The sequence below is a fragment of the Miniopterus schreibersii genome (assembly GCF_964146895.1).
Source record: "Miniopterus schreibersii genome assembly, chromosome: 12".
NCBI lineage: Eukaryota > Metazoa > Chordata > Mammalia > Chiroptera > Miniopteridae > Miniopterus > Miniopterus schreibersii.
In genome coordinates this window covers 61,537,157-61,558,683 of record NC_138112.1, presented here as the reverse complement: position 1 = coordinate 61,558,683, position 21,527 = coordinate 61,537,157, and the positions used below count along the sequence as shown (strand labels likewise).

The 21,527-nt window shown below is 40.9% G+C and overlaps 1 protein-coding gene across 2 annotated transcripts in view; it reads right to left on the bottom strand.

The window, feature by feature from the left end:
* Window positions 1-1,248: 1,248 nt before the first annotated feature.
* Window positions 1,249-21,527, bottom strand: part of ALKBH3 (alkB homolog 3, alpha-ketoglutarate dependent dioxygenase) — a 31,905-nt gene continuing 11,626 nt past the window's right edge. For both annotated transcript variants that reach the window (XM_081154840.1, XM_081154841.1), the window contains exons 8-10: window positions 16,480-16,689; window positions 2,554-2,652; window positions 1,249-1,608 (exon numbers count right to left, since the gene is read on the bottom strand). In XM_081154840.1, coding sequence (XP_081010966.1) covers window positions 1,516-1,608; window positions 2,554-2,652; window positions 16,480-16,689 — 402 coding nt within the window. In that variant the 3' untranslated portion in view covers window positions 1,249-1,515. The remainder of the gene's footprint in view (window positions 1,609-2,553; window positions 2,653-16,479; window positions 16,690-21,527) is intronic.

Sequence of the window (21,527 nt, the reverse complement as noted above, 5' to 3'; positions counted from 1 at the left end):
ACCAAAGCTGGCTCCAGCACCCTGGCCAGGTTCTGTTTGTTTTAACAGGAGAAAAGCTGGGACCTAAATAGAGGTTTTATTTTCATGGTGATTTGTACCTCCCTCATAGGAAGGCTTAGTATGATGGTCAGATTTTATGAAGCATTTAGAATTCTTAAAGAAAGGACCTATACACATGTAATAACATTGAAAAAAAAGGTGGAGGGACTTCAGTACAAGAAGCCAGAGCCCGGCCAGGGGTGGCGCTACACCTGAACTCTGGGGAACAGCCCGCCTAGCCTTGGGCACTTGCCATTATCATGGGACCGTCAGACTTACAGCATGGAATGGAAACAAGGTCAAAAGCAAGAAGGCTCTGTAAATCTTCCCCACAGGCGGGGTGGCAGGGGAAACTAACTCTCTTGCCTTATTTTCATCCATTTTCTTTCCCTCAGATCTTCCTTATCTTGGTTTGGAATTAATCTGGCACACTGCCCCTAAGTCAAGAGGTCAAGACGACATGTGCTTTTATGATGCAATGGGGCAGCCACTTAGTTCTGTTTTGGGAACCTCAGTGCCATCATGGACTGACCCTTGCGTCTCGGGAACTGGTGCCTAAGAGAACTGAGTCAGAAGGAAGCCTTAGTCATGGGGCTACTGAAATCTAAAGAGAACTATTAGGCAACTGAGCCTATTCCCGGCAGGACTGCTCCAGCTTCTGTCTGGTTTGCGCTTAAATGACTCAAGTAATTCTCTAGAGGAAACTAATTTATGTGGAGCAGCTGTCACTAGCAGAGCATTTGCTGCTCTTGAGCCTAAATTTCTCATGATATCAGTCAAGTATTCCTCCCTCTGAGGGGACAGTTTTCTCTTGTATTATAGGTAGTCCAGGTGGCAGCTTAAAGATGGTGGCCCAGAGGACAGTGCCTTCACCCTTTATTCCCAGGCCTATAGCCTGTCTGGTGTGTTCTGGGAGGACTGAGTTAAATATAGGGATCCCAGAACATGTAGGTTTCCATTACAATAGCACCTGAATTGAAATGTTAGGGAGTCAAGGTCAACTTTGACCAGGCTTTGTGCACCACCTCTCTTTGGGTTTCAGCAGTTGTCTGCCTCCGGAAGGCTCGAGTCACTGACACACATTTACATCTCCACTAAAGTCATGAGGAACAGGCACGTGTGGATTTACACCCAGAGGCAAATGCCATTCACATTTTTTTCAAACAAAGCAGGGGAGGGCAAGAGAAAAACTGCTCATGGACACAATCATCCGCAAGCACAGCCGTAGGGGTTTTTATTTACCTAAATAAAATATGTGATTTCAAGATGTGATTAGGGATTACCACTCCCACAGTAAGCATAGTATGAACATGAACTGCTGGCTAGTACTTAATAGGACTCTGAGCTGGGAAGTTAGTCCCAGCCTCGTCTTCCAAACAGCCACACGGCGAGATCAGATGGACCAGCCTCTCGAAATTTCTTCTTGGTGAAAGGTTTGCCCAGTCTCAGCACAGCTTCTCCCTCAAAGATTTCACATCACCGGTGCGCCCCTCCAGGGTCTGGATAGACTGTCCGAAAGGTCAGGTTTATTCTCAGCTCTCTAGAGTGGTACTCTTTGGGCACCCGATGCTAAATGGAAACAGAAATAACTTTGACATAAAAACACGTACGTTTTTATTTCAAAGCCATCTGAAATTTATTTACAAGTACATACACATGTTTCGATTTTATCCACTTAAATGAGCAGCAATAAGGTCTTTAGAGTCTTGTGGAGAAAGGTCTGTTCTTTGAAACAAACCCAACTCCCATCCTTACTACGAGATGCCAGCACCCTCACAGTGAGATGGTTTCATCTTTTCTAATGCTTGCTCTTCCCCTCAGCCTCCTGCCATTTTTCTGAATCTCATAAGAAAAGACAAATGGCTGAGACAAAGAAAGACACAGGATTCTGCTCTTATGCTGTGTTCTTAATCTGCACATTATAAAAATGACCTGCCCTGCTGGTGTAACTCCCATGTACCCGGAGGTTTCTGGTTCAATTCCCGGTCAGGGTACATGCCTGGGTTGCAGGCTCAATCCCCAGATCAGCTGCAGGAGGCAGTTGATCGATGTTTCTCTCACTAATGTTCCTATCTCTCTCCCTCCTCTCCCTTCCTCTCTCTGAAATAAAAAAAAACATTAAAAAAAATGACCTGCCTTTAAAATGGAGCTAGGCAGCTCAATATGCCAGTCACTAGCTATCTGAAGCTACTTAAATTCATTTAAATCAAAGTTCAGTTCTTCAGCATACTAGCCACATTTTAGAGACCGTAGTCATGTGTCCAGTACACCGGGCTGCACAGGTATAGAACATTCCCATCATGGCAGAGAGTTCTATGGGACACGCTGCTGTAGAGGTCCAGTTTGATTGTCAGCAGCATCAAAATTCCTGGCAATAATGTCACTGTATTGCCTATTGCTCATTACAAAAGCAACTTGCTCCACACCATGTTTACTACAGAAACGAATTATCATAAGCCAGTGAGGAAGCTGCCTCCACAGGAGAGTGAATCCACATTACTCATGTGTTCTCACCTGCCAGTCAGCTTGCGTAGCTCCTTCCATGATTAGCAAGGTCCCGTGATCCAAGGGTATCTTCACTCTTTCCACATATGTGTAGTCTCCACCCTCCTCCTAGAAAACAGCGTTCATCTACTGAAGTTTTTGCTTGTGTGGTCAAGATGCAACAAACACAACTCTGGCCAAAGAAATGGATGCCTCTCCTCAGCCACACGGCAGGGGTCACTGACTGCCTCTGTCACTCAGCAGCTATCTGGCCTTGGCCAGTTACTTCACTTCTCTGTATCTTAATTTACTCCTCTGCAAAACGGGGATGATGACAGCACCTGCCACATAGGGCTGTTGTGAGCCTCAACTAATACAGTACGTGGCAATCACTTGGAGACTGGCACAAAGTGAGTCGCTGTGAGTATGAGCTATTATTATTATCAGCATCCAAACTGCAGGAAAGCCCATTCTGGCCCATAAAGGAAATAAAATTCACTTACACAGGAAGCTTTCACATCTGCTTACACAGTGCTCTGTGGTCTGACACAGTGCCGGAGAACGGGTTTTTAAACAAGACATGGTATGATGGGTTCTGACCATCTTCCACAGTTTATGCTAACTCCCTAATCAATACCTCTGCTAAAACTAGTCTCAACTCTTCCTATAGTCCTTTGGTGTTTTGGAGATATATTCCTATTTCTTTCTCAGAGAAGTGAGCTCTGGCTTGACCAGAACAGCGTTGCAAACTGAAGACGTGCTGTTTAAGCCTTGGAAAATGGACCACGATTCCTGAGCACTGGGGATACAAATGCCTGGTATTTTATATTGCCCTTTCTTCCAGAGAGCTCAGCCATGTCCAGCATGGTAATGAAGCTCCACTGCACAGCCTGCGAAGTAGCCAACAGGTGGTATCACTCCTCTCGCACAGCTGACAGGGGTGCATTACACAACTTCCTCACACACAGCAACAATGAACATGTCGAGAGCTGAGACTGGGACAGACCTGAGCTTCCTGATTTCTTCACCTCTCCTGGGCAGGTCCATCCACTCATCTGCTTCACTTCTGATGCACGGGACTACATCTGGGTTAGTGCAGGATTGATTTCACTGCAACACTGTGTTTATGTTTATTATTGTAGGGGTGCTTCTGAGAACATAATTATTTACAATGACTTCCTCCAGGAAAATGAAAATCAAAACAATAATGAACTAGCATAAACAGTCTAAGTTCCAGGCCCCAGCTCTTGGCAGTGACTATGCAAGCAAACTCATAATTTTTACAGGCAGAACAGAAGAAACTGTGTCTGAAATAACTCTGTTACGGTGACTGATTTTCATGGCCTCTGCCACTTTTCTCTTTCAGTAGCATGTATGCACCACAGCATTTACCTCTGACCCCACAACCAAGTAGGCACCAGTGGGAAGGTGACCCCGTTCTCAGAAAAGCGCCATCTTAGGAAAGCACAAGGTTGCTCTCTGAAATAAGCATTCCTGATGAAGGAAATGTATGTTTTCCTGGAGAGAAGATATCAGAAGGGAGTGCACTGTCCATGAGATTAGAGGGCCCAAGGCCCTGTGACTTAGGCTGAAAAGTCAGTTACCAGATCAAGGTTCACACAGCTAGATGCAGAACTGCTGCCCTCTACATAATCAGGAAGTGCAACCATCTTAATCTACCAAGCCCAGACACTAGAACAGGAGAGGGAAGTAGAGAGGAAAGACGCTCAATCAACCACAACATGAAGATAATCCTGAGATGAACGTCTCCTAGTATATTAAAAACAGTATTGGGGAGGAGAGGGTGCCAAAGCCAGTGGAAGAGAACAGGTGAGCACTGCAATTCTACCTGGAAACATGAAGCAGGAATAGATCCAGCAAGTGAAAGAGAATTCCAGATGCAAGAGGGAAATACCAGAACTGATGGAAATCGACGTTCAATAGATCTACATTCCACTCAATGCTCCTAAGACCTGAACTTTTCAAATGAGAGATGGCCTCAGGTTGGTTTAAACAAATTACATCCAATATAATCATTAGTTGGACGAAAAAGAGGGTATGCCTGAACTTGGGAGGGAGCTACTCTAATCAGTCCCCAAAGGAAACAGCAACACACAATGCACCCACTGTGAAAGGCGACACCATTGCTTAGAGGCTTACTTGTTCCTTCCAATACCCCTGGCTTAGAAAATGGTTCCTAATTTGCAGGAGATAGAAAAGAGGACAAGGGATCCTACCAAGGCAACACAGAGCTCACAAATGCTTCCTTCTCTCCAGGCTAGAGAGACAACAGACCACAGTACCACAGTTGAACTTAACCAAGACACAGAGACTTTTTCCACTTAGGAAGCAGATAAAAGGCCAGAGGAGCTCATGTGGCTGTGCGTAAAGGCTTGAGCTGATAAATGGATAAAAGCGACAGTTGAAGCACAAGTCAGACTGTTTAGAGGAGCGCATTCACAGTCATTAAGCATGGTTAAGTTACCAGACCACGTCTTTGTAACCCTTTTGATTTACTCAGGTCTTTTTTCAAAACAAAACAAAACAAACCCCTAAAAAAACATGGCTTAGGATAAAATTTTCCATCCCTGATCCCAGTTAGAAGCTTCCAGGGACACAATCAGCCTACAAGGGAGGCTTTATTGTTACTGTTCTTGGTTTTTCACATACATGAAACCTCATAAGTAGATGGAAAAAGGAAAAATATGTATTTTTATATTACTGCTGACTAACATTCTCACTCCCTCCCAGCCACAGCCAGTTCATTTGAATGTTTAACCATAATTTCCAAGGAACAATAGGGCTTCCTAAAGTTCTACAACTCTCATGTCCACCTCACCAAGATAAGAGCATTTTCCTTTAGGAAAATGCTATTTAGGAAAAAAATATCTGGGTGTATTTATTATGTCATTACTAACCACCCAAAGGACAGGAAACCTGAACATTCCTCTTTGCACTGGAAAGGTAACATCACACTGTATGAGAACTGTGCAGATTTTTCAGGTAATTACCCCTTCCTTGACCTAAAAAAGTGTCTTAGAAATCACAACCAACCATCAATGCCTGAAAATCATCAATGGCATCACTTTTCTTTCTACTGTAAAATTAACATGTTTACTGTAGTAAATGACACACTTGTAATTACCTGTTCAATGTCTGCCTTCCTACCCTCATAAGCTCGAGGGGAGTCCTGTGTTGTTCTGTCCTTTCAAAATATGCTCAGTGCCAATCATCACACACATCAAGGAAAATACAAAAATCACCCTTAATCCTAATATCCAGAATTCATAAAACACACATATAGGAACAGTCTATAGATATAACCGTGTACTCTACATTTTAACAGTATATTGGGAGTATTTCCCTATGTCTTAAATATACAATATTTCAAAAATATAGCTACAGTATATGATAGTCCTCTGTTTCACAACTATCCTCTTTTAATCTCACAACTATCCTTTGAACACCTGTTAACGTTAGGCACTGTGCTCGTGGTCAGGATACAGCAGCAAGGTACATATGTTTGGAAATTGAGATTTCATAAACAAGTAGTACTAAAAAAAAAAAGAAAAGAGAAAGAAAGAAAAAGTTATTGCAGGTAGATCCTGGGCAAAAAATTTCTGAGTTTATTTCTAGGATGCATTATTAAAAATGGAATTGCTGCATCCAAGGGCATGAGTTATGTCACCATTCTGCCTTCTTAAGAAGGTTGTAGCAATTGGTGATTTCATCTGGAAAGTATAATAGTATCTATCTTCTGGCCACGTCACCAATACTGAACATATCAACTGACAATGGTGAAAAAATTTAGGAAGAAATGGCAACTTATTCTTCAGAGTTCTTTAATAACCCAGTTCAACAATTTTTCATATGCCTATTTACTATTTGCATTTCTTCCACAGTGAACTCTCATGTTTTTGTCCATTGTTCTACGAGATGTTAATCTTTTCTTACTGATCTGTAACTACAGACAGTAAGATATTTTGCCTTTGTCTGAGATACTGTCTCATTTGTTACTTGCCTTTTGTTTTATTATATTTAACACGGAGTAGCACCAAAACTTTTAGAGTCAACTCTACTGACCTTTCTTTGGCTCTCCTCTATGGTTTTTATGCTTAGAAAGTCTTTTCCCATCCTGAGGAAAGTTAAATATACAACTGCATTTCCCTTTAGTTTAAAAAATAAGAGAGTTTGTATTTTTTTAGATTTAACTTTTTAATCCACCTGGAGTTGAGGTGTTTTGTGTGTTTTTTCAGGCTTCTTTTTATAACAATTTCCAGGTACTTAAACCCCAGGACCTGCTGGACTTTTGGGGCAGGATCAACCATGGTATGTGCTGCTCGGGTGCCAGGCAAGTTGGGTACTATTAATACATTATTGCTAATCCTCACTACAGTCTCATTAGGGAGGTAATGTTATCCATTTTTCTTAAGCCAAGGGAGCTGGAGGGAAAGTACGTCTCTAAGGCAAAAGGCTGGCAGGAGGCAGGCAGGGCCAGAACTTGAGCTTACATTTGACTGGTTCTAAAGCCTGTGTACTTTCCACTATACTGTGCTCTCCAAAGTGATCTCTCTTCCTTCTGGTATCCTGTAATATTTCCTGTCCTAATTATATGGCACCCTGACTGCACTGTAAGGGTCACAAACGCCTGCAAGTAGCATAAATGAGGGGTGTGGGCCAACTGCAACACAGTGGGCAGTGGGGACCATGGAGAACCAGAGAGTACAGCGCCTGCATACAGGAGTAGCTGCTCTGGGGCGCTCCAGCTCACTGTTCCCCCAATGTTGCCCAATCTGGGTTTTCCAGGGAAGCTGATAAGTGGAATTTTTATGTAAAAACTCCTGAATTATAAATTTTGGCAACTAATTCAGTATCTTTAAAAATACGGGGTAGTATAAACAAAAGTCTGAGGACCAGATTCAGCTCAAGAGCTGCCCAGCTGTGCTGCTGATGGACCCATCACATGACTCCTCCCCTTTTATGCCCATGTTTGTCATCCTGTCTGGCTGGTGAGCTCCTAAGCAAGGCCTGTCATATGCTGGGCTTTTTGATGCCCCTTTGCCATTCTACATGGTACTGCCTGATAGAAAGCTCGGGGCAGACATATTACTTCTTCTTCAAGAATCATATTCTTAATCTCAGTGACCCAAGCTCAATCAGAAAAGGCCGTTGAAAGCAAAATATACTTCCAAATGAAAAATCTCAGTCAACAAGGAGACATTTGGTTTTCCACACCGTTTCTGATCCCACAGGTGAGCTATATATCTAAAAAATTTTCCACCTTTTTACTACAAAGATGTCTATAAAAACAAAACACAAATGAGCAAAATAGAAGTCTGCTACTCATTTCCCAGCTCACAGGAAGCTCTTGACATGTGGTTACTATTATTAGTTTCTGCACTGGAGGCATCAGGAAGGCTTAAAGGCTACAGTGGGCCCTTGAAGCCTGGAGAGGACTTAAGTTAATGAGAAGGTAGAGAGCAGGCCTAAGAAGCAAAGAGATAATTTAGCAGAATGGTGCAATCATCTAGGCAACAATGAGAGAACAAAGTAAACTGAGCAAAGATTATGTGGCGATTTGACAGTCTGGCTAAGGAGTTTACATTTTCTCCTTTGGTCCAGGAGGAGCAAATAAAGATTTCTGAGTTGGAAAACAAAGCAATGAAAGCAGTGAGCTCAGTCTTGGCTCTCTGCTCCTCTTTCTCTATCCCCTTGCCCCGAATGACAATGCTTTACATATTCCCTACATTATCAGTTTCAATTCAATTCAACAAACAGTGATCTGAGCCATGTTGGGCAGACAAGTGATGTCACACTGCCTCAGCCTCCTCATCTGTACAATGGGGGTAAATGATAGCAGTATCAACTTCATACGGTTATTGGAGGACTACATGTAAAGAATTTGGAACAGAGCCAGCACTATAGGCCTGTTATGTATCACTATCACTTTACTACTGTTATTCTGACAATTCCCAAATGAAATCTGTAGCACAGGCCTGTCACCTGATCCCTAGACTTAGCCAATGGCCTATTTTACATTCGCAAGTCTCAAAAATCTAAAACCTAGCATGTAGAAGAAGGAACTCTTGATTCTCTTTACAAATCCTCCTCAAACAAGGCCAAAATCAAATGCAAAAATCCCTGCAGATATAGACAACTTATTCCAGAATTTGTGCTTCCAAAGCAAGAAAAAAAGCAAGATGTTACTCAGAATGTCTGCAGGGTCAAGCAAAGGGTTTCCTCAAGATGGTAGCAGATACAACAGAGACTCCCTTAGCTCTGTGGTCCAAGAGTCAGACATATGTGGAGTTGCTTGAGAAATATGGTCAAGGCTTTTCTTGAAGACTGAAATACTTCGAAATCTAAATGTTAGCCTGTGCTACAAGCTACTTAACTGGCAGGTAGAGAGCAGGCCTCTTTACTTGCACTAGCTCCCAACTTATGACTATGCCAAAATCATTTTTCCATTCCTTACTCCCCAAACCCCAAATTGTGGTGTTGCCTTGCCCTTGAGAACCTGGCTGGCTTCTAGACTGCTTTCATGGACTATCTGAGCTTGCAACTATGTTGGACTGCAAAATTGTTTCCATAGTGCCAATATAAGAACACAGCTGGCCTTCTTTGTCCACAGTGGTAATATATTTTTTAAATCTGACATAAACAAATATATTAGCTATGAAAATTATGAAAAGATAATAGAGATAGGATCCTACGAAGCCATCTCTATAGTTGTTCTGCTGACTCAAACCACACTTTAAATGATACCTCTCAGCATCGATCTGAAATACATTACTTTCAAAACAGAAGCGGCTGTTTCTGAAATGAGATCTGCTAAAGCACAGCTAGCTGAAAAAGCATAGATTTAAAACCACTGAGGTTATCTGTTCAAAGCAGTTTTAAACTCGCTTGCCAAAACAAATCTTTGGGTTTTTATCAAACTCTTTCCTGATTTTTGGCACTGATTTGGCATGGAAGGTTCTGGTGAGGTGAGTGAGAATACTAAGCACAAGGGACTGGTGCATGCAATCAATCATCCTATGCCGGCACACCCTGTGATCTATGTCTTACCACTGCCGCATTCACTTATAGAAAAGGGCTTGCGAGGTCGGGCAATAGTTCACTGCAGCAGAGGCTCTCTCCGTGGGCATCAAAACTTAGCACTGCAGACAAGACTAGTATGGGGACTCCCATCTCTACTTCTGGACTGGACAGGTTAAAGGCCAATGCAGTTTAGTGAGACATACCTGCTAATAGTGTTTGCTGTTCAGATTTGTTGTTGATGTCGTACAGGGGGTAGGACAGGGACTGAGAAGTTACTAGATTTAAGCAAAAACAAACTTCTTTATACTTACTGTCACAGTCATTTCAGCTACACAAATGTGCATTTGAAATTAGAAGAGTTCGTGAGACTAAGATTCCATTCCTGGTAATAGGATATTTCCCAGAAATGCAACTTAAAGGAACTGTTATCTCAAAAGAGCTTTCACCTAAAACTACAGCACGAAAAACAAATGCTCTCCTTCCTCTAAGATTTTATGAGAACAAATTCCACCATTTCTGACATCCAGCTGATCCCAGTCACCAGCAAAAGGGCAAACTTCTCCAGTCATGTGTTAATAGCAGAATAATCATCTGCAAACCATTCCTGGACATGGCCTGATCAGACATAATCCTTCCCTACTCTCTCCTTCCTGCACCCTTCCACTGTGCCTTTTGAAATTCCCATTCAGTGACAAGCAAATACCCCTAAATCCTCTCAACCTCATGTGCTCTGCAGATTCCCTCTACACTTCCCTGTCCTAACTGAAACCTAGCTATCCCCAGAAGATTCCAAATGTCCTAAAACTTTCTCACATGGAAGATGATTACGTCTCTCACATTCAATAGAGCTCAGAAACAAGTGATAGAACTCCATAAAACTCTTTCAGACCATTATTCCCACGCCTCTCTCAAAATACCCGGCTTCTCTGAGCTTCATCCACCTCTCCTTCTCTGCCTTGATCCCAGGGATATACAAGACATAACAACCTCCTATCTGGTCTACTGGCTTCTACTCTTGCTCCTTTCTAGTCCAGGATCCACACAGTAGCAACGGATTCTGTAAAATTAACAATTAGAGCATGTCACTCTTCTGCTTAACACACTTCAATGGCTTCTTGATATGCTTAAAATAAAATTTGCTCCTTCCTGAGGCTCATGAGTCTCCACATGACCTGGCCCTGCCCACTCTCCCCATCTCATCACCAGCTCCTCTCCTCATTTGCTCACTTCCTCCAGCATGGGGCATCCTTCTTCAAACTCACTAAGCTCTTTCCTGCCTCAGCTAAGCAGTCATCCACCATGAAAATGTGGCTTGTGAAAGATATGAAAATCATAGAAGGCTTAGGATTAGTTCTTATGAGTATAGCAAAGGGGAGGAAAAAACCCTACCATTGAGACAAGGTCTAAAAAAGTAAAGTTTGTAAGCAGACCCCCATCACCACAAACACAACAAATCCCCTTGGAAAAGGTTGTTCTCCTAAGACTAAAAGTACTGTTACCAACAGTACAAAACTGGAGGGCTCTTTGCAAAAATTAATTCTACCCAGTGGCAGTCAGAGCATGGATTCTAGCCTGAGATAAGGCCCCAAGGAAGCAAATGCTGATTCCAATTCCCAAAGGATGTCAAGTCTGAAAATAATTCAAGTCCTACAAGAACTATCTGATTAAACATGCACACATTCCTCTGCCCACTCATTCACTCACACTATCCAAACCATTTATAAATGACCCTAGAGCTGGGAGCTCAAAAACTCCATCACCACACCTGACCCATAGGCCACTTGACTCTTCCCAGGTCTCCCTCTACTCCCTCAATGAATGCCATTTCATGGGCCAAGGGGATCTTGGAGTTTAGCTTTATTGCCATTCATTTCCTTTTTCAATTTCCACATAAGGAAAGTCACCACGGAATCACCATTTATAACAGCTTAAAAACTCACTGAACACTGCAACCATGTTCATAGTGCCTTTCCTGGGAAAACTTTCTATTACTCCCATCAAGTGGCTACCAATTACCATCCCTACTTACAAAGAAGGAAAAGTATAAATGAGTCAGATAAGTGCTTTTCACCAACATCATTTCAGAAACAGGAAACAAAACTGAATTTTCTAAAATCATCAAGGTATGTATTAAAAAGACGATGGTTATCAATTATTTCTCTCAAGTATTTCTTGTAATTTCTCGGGACAGATGCTGTAAGCAGGAGATCGACAAATAAGTATGGATGACAAACAGCAGCAGGGGGAGGGGGTGCCAGCTGAGGGGGAGGTTGTCACTACTCCATGAAATACTATACACGGTTTATCCAGTTTTCAAATTTAAGCTAGTCAGTATAATATTTTGGATTCCAATATCGTCATTTCTTCTGAATTCCTGGAAAAATGTCAGTATTGATGATCAAACTGACCTTTTTACACTTCACTCTTCCCAGTAGTGTGTATAAAACAATTAGCAAGGGAGGCACTAGGAACTCCCATTCACTGGGTGCTCTCAGAGCCTCCACTATTACAAGTGGTTTTACAACCATTTCTCCTGGTAACATGAAAAGGGAATAACATCCTTCATAAGGTGCAAGAGGGAGGAGTGGTTACAGAAATGTCTAACCTGCCTCAACTCCATCACCCTAAGGTAGACAGAAGCCCCTTGACTTTTCAGGACCCAGCTAATGAAGGACAGAACTTATCCATGACTAATTTGCTAGAAAAACAAGGCTTTTGGCATCTAAATCTTCAGTGCATCACAAACTTCCTGCTATCATCTAATAACCCCCCAACTCAGTCATCACTGTTTCTATGGTAACCGACAGAGAAATAGCAGCCTGCCAAATGGCTTTTGTAGTTCCTCTTCCAGCTTGTTTTTCAGTATAGAATTAAAGCTAGCTGGGCAAAGAACCAGGCTAATCTTTATAACAGGACACGATGCCGTTTGAAAAGTACAATTGCACTTGGGATGAGACGTGTAGAAAAGCTTTAACAAATTCAGCTTGGTAGAAAAAAAAGGTTCTTGGTTTCTAAAAAAATGTCTACTGAGGTATATTTGGTAAGCTTTACTTTTGTCTTAAGGCAGTATATCCTGACATTGGCCAGAAGATAGATAGGGTGCTATTCTCTCAGTCTTTAACTGAATTAACAAAAGAAGGGATGAGGTGAATGGAAGAGCAAGGTCCGGCAAGGCAAGCTTACTATGCCCCCAAGTACCTTATTATCATTAAAGGAAACAATAGCTCACTCTAAAATCAAAATGAATGGGCTGCCGTTGACAGACTTGGACCACAGGACAGTGAAAAAGGATGGGAATCTTGGAGGACCAAAACGTTTAATCCTAGGATGAGCATGAATGAAGCTGACTGAGCCAACTGCATGAATCAGAGGGCCACTGATGCTTAGGAAACAAAGACCTCCTTACCATCTCAGCACAGGGAGAGATTGTAAGGAATACAATGTGTAGAATTGGGGCAGCTTTCAGCAGATCAGCAGCTATAGAGATCTGCTGAAGGTGCCAGACCAAAACAAACAGCTGCTGCAGGGGTGGAGAGTGAATATAAAAAAGAAAGAAAAAAAGACTATTTCTTTTTGTAAGTGCCCTAAACAGATGCTTCTCTGTCTCAAAAACTGCATATGTGAATAAAGTGCAGGAAATCTCATGATTCTTCTATGTCAGTTTCAGACGAGAAACTGACTCAAGTCAGAGCTATGAGCTTTGTTTCTGATAGGTTAATAGACACTGGATTTTGAAAGAGATTCTCTCTGACAACCTCTAGCACACTCTGAACGTCTTGGTGACAGACAGGAAAACGACAATCTATAGAGGCATACTAAGATAGGTGCCCAAGTGTTACAGAAAGTCAGACTCCTACAAATTCCACACAAAAGACTCACCCAATTTATGCTTTTAAATTTATGTTTTACCTTGGATTGTAGGAATGATGAGTCATGTTCTCATGTTCTCAGAGCTATTCCCAGAGTAGGCAAAGACCTGCAATAACCATTTCCCTTCCATCCTTCAGAAAGGGATCATTACAATAAGATGAAGATGGTGTACTCTAGGTACATTTCCAAGGCTGTCAACTCAAAAAAAGGCTCTGCACTTCTAGTTTAGTTAGATTTGCAGAGTCCCAGACTTTTATGTTAAAGAAACTTGAAGGAGTCTTTCAAAAAGTTTAAACTTGGGTCCTCTTTACTCAAAAATGGGACTTACAGGTTCTGGGGGAAAATTCATTTTTAAACTGCATTCACTTATGCATAATTATAATTCAAATATATTAACGTTAATTCAATTTCCTCAGCTTACACAAAAGCCAGAATTGAAGGAATACACAGCTGCAACAAATTCAACCATAGCTAAGACTATGTAGGAAGCCAAAACTTATTACAGTCAATAACCTGAGGTACTGACACATTTATATTTCTTCCCCAATCTGTTTCCTTAGCCAACATTGTTTCAAGATCTCAGATAATTTTTTTTACTTATTAGATCTGTATTTTTATCAAATCTGCTACCATAGTTATAGTGCACATTCCCTTATGACTGGCAGAAAATTAAAGGGGCTTTACCACATTGTTAGTGTTTCATGGCCTGTACTTTCCCTGATGATCATCAAAATAGGCTCCAAAGAGCCTTGAGGAGATAAGGCTTCAGTATGAGCTGTCTGTCTCTTAAACAGAGACTTTGTTCCAAGTGGTTGCCCTGAGAAACAGTGCTATGTGATAGTTATATTCTCCATCCATCCATTAACTTATAACTGAAACAGCTTTTGATCACCATGAATGTTTTACATCAGTAAATGAAGACCCGGAGGCAAGAGAAATGGAGGTATTCTGGGCACCAAAACATTATTTATGTTTAACAGTAGTTGGAAACTGCTTATACAGTAAAACTAATTATCCAGAAAGCATGCTTTGGGAATTCTGGAACTTCAATCTATAAAAAGGCCAAAAACGTTTTTTTAAGAGGATGGTGGTAAATGTATGTGTAAAGAAACAGTAACTGAATATGTAAAAACTTGGCAACAGAGAAAATAACTGTGAAGAACTAGAGACTAGGATTGCAGTCAAGATTATACTGGACATACTACAGCTTTTTGCCACTCAGAAGGATGGAAGGATGGCTCCGGGAGGAAGGCATAGCTCTACTATGCGCTAGATCATGAGTCCAGGAGGGGAAGAATGACTTCATCTTATTCATGGCTACAGCCCCAGCTCCCAGGACCACACCTAGCAAACATTTGGTGTTCCATATGTCTGGCTCAAGAAGTGTGTCTGAATTTAAAAATGAGATGTGGTGTTTCTCTGCTATTCATATAAAAGAAATCTTACTAAGGACAGGATGAATTCTTTACATGTGTGAAAGTGGGATTTAACTGAGTGGAAGCCTATGTAGAAAAGTGTAGCCAGTCCTAAAAGGAATGTGGCAAAGGCCAGGCAGTATGCTTCTCGAGTGGTATTCCCTGGTATGTGAGAAGGCCGACTGCCAATGAAACTGTGAGAGCTGGCTACTCAAACTGCTCAGAAAGCAGGTTTTCTCAATAACTCACTGGCAACTGACAATCCCCTGCTAACACAGATCAAATTTTCTGTGTAAACAAAGTAAAGAAAACCTAAATCAATGGAAATTATACATACAAAAGGTACTTAATGGCATAAATGCAAAATAACATATTATGCTTCAAAATACTGTGCTTGGAAACCCAAACACATGTCAGGAAATGGTTCAGTCCGTTAACTGCATTCTCAGGGAAGTATATTTGATGAAGGACAGACGTGAGCATTGCCTGACAAATAACAATTATGAGGTCTGGATTAAGTCATATTCAAGACACAGCTTCGCAGGCCTTCCACACTGACTGGGTCTGGTTTAATGTTATAAAATGAATGACTGGGAACCCTGGTTAGAAAAAGACAGACTCTGAAAACAAGATAATTTGGTAGAGATTTGCTCTTTTCTTAGAGTTCCTATTATCTTTTTATCTACCTTAGTTTTAAGGTTCTACACTTTTTTATTTAAAAAAAAAACAGCCTTGCCCAGCTGGTGTGGCTAAGTGGTTGAGCATCAACCCATGCACCAAGACATCACCAGTTCAATTCCCAGTCAGGGCACATGCCCGGGTTGTGGGCTTGATCCCCAGTAGGGGGCATGTAGGAAGAAGCCGATCGATGTTGATGCAGCAATGTTTCTCTCTCTCCCTCTCCCTTCCTCTATCTCTAAAAAATAAATAAACAAAACATATTTTTTTAAAAAATTAACAGCCTTGTATCGCTCAATGTCATGTACTGTAAGAGCTGGGATGGAAAAGTGAAGTTACAATACAGTTCAGTCACTACCTGAACTTGGATAGATGACCACCTCCGCTTTCTGGCTTGAACTTGCTGATGCGTCAGGCTTCCGGGAGAAGGCTAAGGAGGCAATGATGCACGTGATGCTTCCTGACAGGAAAGTGGCAACAGTGCCACGGATAATGCTGACTCCAAATACGGCTTCTACTAAGGCTTCTTTAGGGGCATCTTCCTTGAGCCTCCTTCCTCTCCCTTCTTGCCTCCATTAGCTTGGGCTATCCCTTTGCAAGTCGTCCTTTATAGCACTTACCATAATTGTAATTATTTGGGTAATTAGTAATACCTGTCTATCCCATGCCTGCATGAGGACAGAGACTGTGTCTGTCCTTTCCACCAATGACAAAGAGCCCCCAGCACCTGGCACATGGTAGGTAGTCTCTGATAGATAAGTAAATGAATGAATGGGCACTGTGGAAGTCAAAAGTTAACCATGGGGTAAGCAATCAGTTCAAAATGTTTCACTGACGAATTACATACTTCTATCCTCTAAATCTGAAAATAGGAGCTCTACTTTTTTCACAGAATAACAGGAGGCAAGAAGAACATAAAAATTTAAAACACAAAACAAAAAAGAATACTCACTGGTGGGGGCTTCTTTCTCATCTCAAAAGTGCGTGTGGCACCAAAACTGAGCGAAGCGATGACCGGGCACCTCCCCAGTGAGGGTTCGTCATCACTGTGCCAGTCCACACTGTCCTTCTCATTTCGGTAGAGATTGCAGAGCAAGGAGTTGAAGGTGTGACCCGTGTTCTCTTCAATTTGGTTCTTCAGTGTGCGCAGCACAGGGTGCCACTGTAATCAACAGGCCAAGGAAAGGAACAGAGACCCAGGTGGCAGCCACATGGAAAAACAGAAAGTGCAAAATCAGTCACATTATAAACAGGAGCATGGACTAAGCAAACCACTTGGAATGCAATAAACAGAAGACAAGAAGAGTAGTTTAGTTCCCACCCATTATTTCTATTTTGAAGCAAGTTAACTTCTACAATAAGGTACTAAATTTAGTATAACACGACACTGAGGACCAGGCCTATCTACCCATCTTATCCTTTCCATGTTAAACAAACAACCCTCCGGAAGAAGAACTGTCCATATATTCAGGGCAGTGGCCTTGGTAGTCAGTACGATGGTAAGTGGAGCAGTGAGTCTGGTTTGCCACCATGGCTGATGGGTTGCCAGGTAGTTAGCAAATACAGACTAAAGTCTGAGGAGTGCAACAACTTTTTTGCTGGGTGGTCCTCTGTTCATTTTATTCCTATTTTATTGTAAACAGCAGAATTGCTGTTTTAAAAAAAGATACTTAATATTTCCAGAGGGGCTAGCTTCCTAAAAACATAATCTAACAGGAAAAAATGTTCCTTTCTACAGGATGAAATCATGATATGGTCTTGATAAGTGTACTAGGGTCTGCGAACTAGAGATTTTTATTATTATTATTATTTTTAAATATATCTTTATTGATTTCAGAGAGAGAGGAAGGGAGAGGGAGAGAGAGAGACAGAAACATCAATGATGAGACAGTCATTGATTGGCTGCAGCCCACAACCTGGGCATGTGCCCTGACCAGGAATCGAACCCTGATCGCCTGGATCCTAGGTCGACGCTCAACCGCTGAGCCATGCCTGGCTGGGCGCGAACTAGAGATTTAAACAGATCCACAGCCCTGCCTCCCGAGCACCAAGTTCATTTATGTAGTTTCTAATTTAGAAACCACTGTCTATACTACAGGGAGCTATGACCCCTGACCTCAGGTTATACTTTGGAGCTACAAGCAGCATAGCTTGTATTGATTCTTGTTAAAATTCTATGTCTTTATTCCAAGAAATCTCAAGTGCTTTACAGAGCTTCCTTTATGACGGTGGTTACTATCAAAACCTATTGAAGACCCCATAGAACTTCTGTTTATATGGGTTACAGCTATGAGATTTGCCATATTAAAAATTAAAGCTGAAAAAAATTTAAGCTATTGGTTAATTCATTTAAAAAAATAACAAGCCTGGCTGGGCGTGGCTCAGCGGGTGAGCATCGACCTAGGATCCAGGCGATCAGGGTTCGATTCCTGGTAAGGGCACGTGCCTGGGTTGTGGGCTCGATCAATGACTCTCTCATCATTGATGTTTCTATCTCTCTCTCCCCCTCTCCTTTCCTCTCTCTGAAATCAATAAAGATATATTTTAAATAAATAAATAAATAAATAAATAAAAATAACAATGTTTTCTAATACAAACAATTGGTGAGAAGAGCAGACTGATCTGCTTCTACATTCAATGTGCTACAGCAGTTTTTGTTGATGTGAAGAAAACTGCCTTCACACGGATATGTAGTTAGAAAAGAGAGCCTTTTATAGGCTTTTCAAATAATTACAGATATTATTTGATAGTACACCAAAACTCAACAAGTACTGATTTCTTCAAGGTTAGTTGCAATGTGGAATCTAAAACTGTATGAACAAACTTTTCATATTCTGTTATATTTAAATCCACTGGTCCATCTTGCATTTTGAATGGATCTTTTAATCCTGTATAGTCCTATAACATCAAGCATTGGTTATCTGGAAAATATTAGTTTACTGAGTTATGCAGATCTTTTAACTATTAACACATTTCATTGTTCAGCATCAAAAAAATCACATCCATTATCACAGATCCCATCAGAAAAGGCAAAGTAATGGGAAGAGGTCAGGTTCAAGGTAGCAGTTATAAGTTTTTCCAAAATTCTAATTTTTGCTTGAACACTCAACCTTTATCATTAGTTATAAATCCTTGAAGTAACACTTCATTCATTTTTGAGAATATGTCTGCCAAATACTCAAGTGTGAATAACTATAGTTTGTCTGCCAGTTGTTCTTCCAAGGAAAAAATGGTCCATGACAAAGTAGCCAGTTCAGCGTACAGCTTACACAATCACACGTGTTTTTCTCGACAACCAACATACTCAGCCTGTATCAGGATGCTTTACACATACCTTCCATTTCCTCAAACTATTAAAAAGATATGTACTAAAAGACTGAGATTTAATAAAACTAATGTTTACTGCTTCATCAAGGAATGTTTTTAAAGGAAACCAGCATTTTTTTAAAAACTGAAAGTGCACAAATATGAAGAATACAATGGTTACCAGTACAGTTTAATGACAATGCCTGAATCGAACTAAGTTTTATCCACCATTACTTTTTTATCCACCATCACTGCAAACTCAACACAGTAAAAATGTCATCCAGTCTTAGTATTATAATAAAAATAGTTTGAGCTTGTGGATTTCCAAAAAGGACTTCATGGCCCCCGCTCCACGGTCCACAGACTATGCTTTAAGAACTGATACATTAGAGAACCCCTTCAAAGTCCATGCTCTAGGTTTGGTAGTGAAGGAATGAATGTTCAGCAAAGGAAAGCACAGTATTATTATTAAGTATATCTCATGGCTACTGGCAGGTAGAACTGCCAGGGAATCATGTGCGGGAATCATTCAGCTTTCCTGTGATAGGGAAACCATGATAAAAGCTGGCATTCCTTGTTATGAATATTAGCATTACATTCTAACCAGCGGATTTAAAAAAAACAAAAACAGCGATAAAAACAAAACTTAGATCAATAAAATAGAAATATTATTAAACTACCCTATGTTCAAGAGAATACCTTTCAAAGTAAAATTCCATAATAATGCTAGCAAGCTGTACTTCCTATTTATTTTATAGCTTTTAAGCTTAACTTCATAGAGATAAAGATCAGATGCTAGAATTACATTCGGCAAAAAACAAACAAAAAACCCCACCAGAACATAAAGGAGGAAGAAAGCTTTTCTGCAATGTGACTGAGAAGCAAATTAGCACTTCCCTGCTTGCTTAAGGACTGAGCACTGTGATAACACCAGGTTTGCATTATGTTTCTAAGTGGCTATGTATTTTTTTCCTGGTTATTTTTGGTGGTGAAGTAAGGAGAAAAGGAAAAAAAAGGGGATAATGAACTAAAGGATTAATTTAGACTCTCCAACCAATACTCTATATACAGATCCCTCAAAACTGAATGTCTAATTTAAAATTCAGCGTCATCTCACTGTTTAGTGAAGACATTCTATCCTTAAAAGACATTTGAGGAAAAGAGTCTGAGAAAATATGAATCACAGAAGTAAAAGGGCCCATACAGTGGGTTTCACACAGTGTTTTTTAGCATCCTAGGTACTGCAGAGGTGCCTCTGGGATTGCCATAGGGGAAAGGAGAGGTCAAGTGGATGGGACTCCCAGCCAGTCCACACACACTTCTATTTTCATATACTGGGTTCATATAAGATTTAGCTTGAACAAAGACTAAAAGAAGTTTAATAACCTGATTGAATCTCCTCCTGTGCTGTGCGATATTAAGCCTGAGATAATAATTTTTTTTAAATTTATTTTTACTGTTGAAATTAAACAAGTGTTTCCAATACACACATATATGCACCTTAGTGAGTCCCCGTTAAAAAATCTGAGAAGTGTCCTGGCCAGGTGGCTTAGTTAATTGGAGCACTGTCCCACACACCGAGAGGCCGTGGGTTCGATTCACAGGGACGTACCTAAGTTGCGGGTTTGTTCCCCGGTCGGAATGCATACAGCAGGCAACCGACCGGTGTCTCGCTTGAACATCGATGCTTCTCCCCCTTCTCCTTTCTCTAAAACCAATGAAAACATGCCCCTGGGGAGGACAAAACCTGAGAAAGGGGTGTGTCCTTTGTTCCAGATGCTAAGTAAACAAATCTAACAGAAACAGAGACAAGATTATGAGCTAGACAGATTCAAATGAAAGAATTCTCAATGACAACCTTAGCATCCAACAAAAGAGGCTTCCTTCATTGAAGCATGGTATACATCAAATATGGAATACTAGGCAGCTACGAAATATGACGCTGTAAGAGAATAATTAACGATACTAAAACATGTTACTGATATCGTCAAGTGAAATGTAGTATACATTGGGGGAAAGACAGTCTATTCAATAATGGTGTTGGGGAAATTGGGAAATTACATGCAAAAAATAAAACTGGACCACCTTCTTACACCATATACAAGAATAAACTCAAAATGGAATAAAGACTTAAATATAAGACATGAAATCATAACACTGGAAGAAAACATAGGCAGTAAAGTCTCAGATACCTCTCGTAGCAATATTTTTTCTAATATCTCCTCAGGCAAGGGAAAAAAAGAAAAAAATAAACAAATGGGGAAAAGTCTTACACAGCGAAGGAAATCATCAACAAAATGAAAAGACAACATACTGAATGGAAGAAGACATTCATCAATGATACATCTGATAAGGGGTTAATACCCACAACTGAAAAAGAACTCGTATAACTCAACACCTAAAAATAAAATAAACAATCCAATTAAAACATGGGGAGACGACCTGAATAGACACTTCTCCAAAGAGGACATACAGATGGCCAACAGACATAAGAAAAGATGCTCTACATTACTAATCATCAGAGAAATGCAAATTAAAACTACCATGAGCTATCACCTCACCCGTCAGAATGGCTGCCATGAATACATCAACAAACAACAAGTGCTGGTGAGGATGTGGAGAAAGGAAGCCCTTATGTGCTGCTGGTGCCGTCACTGTGGAAAACTGTGGAGGTGCCTCAAAAACTGAACAATG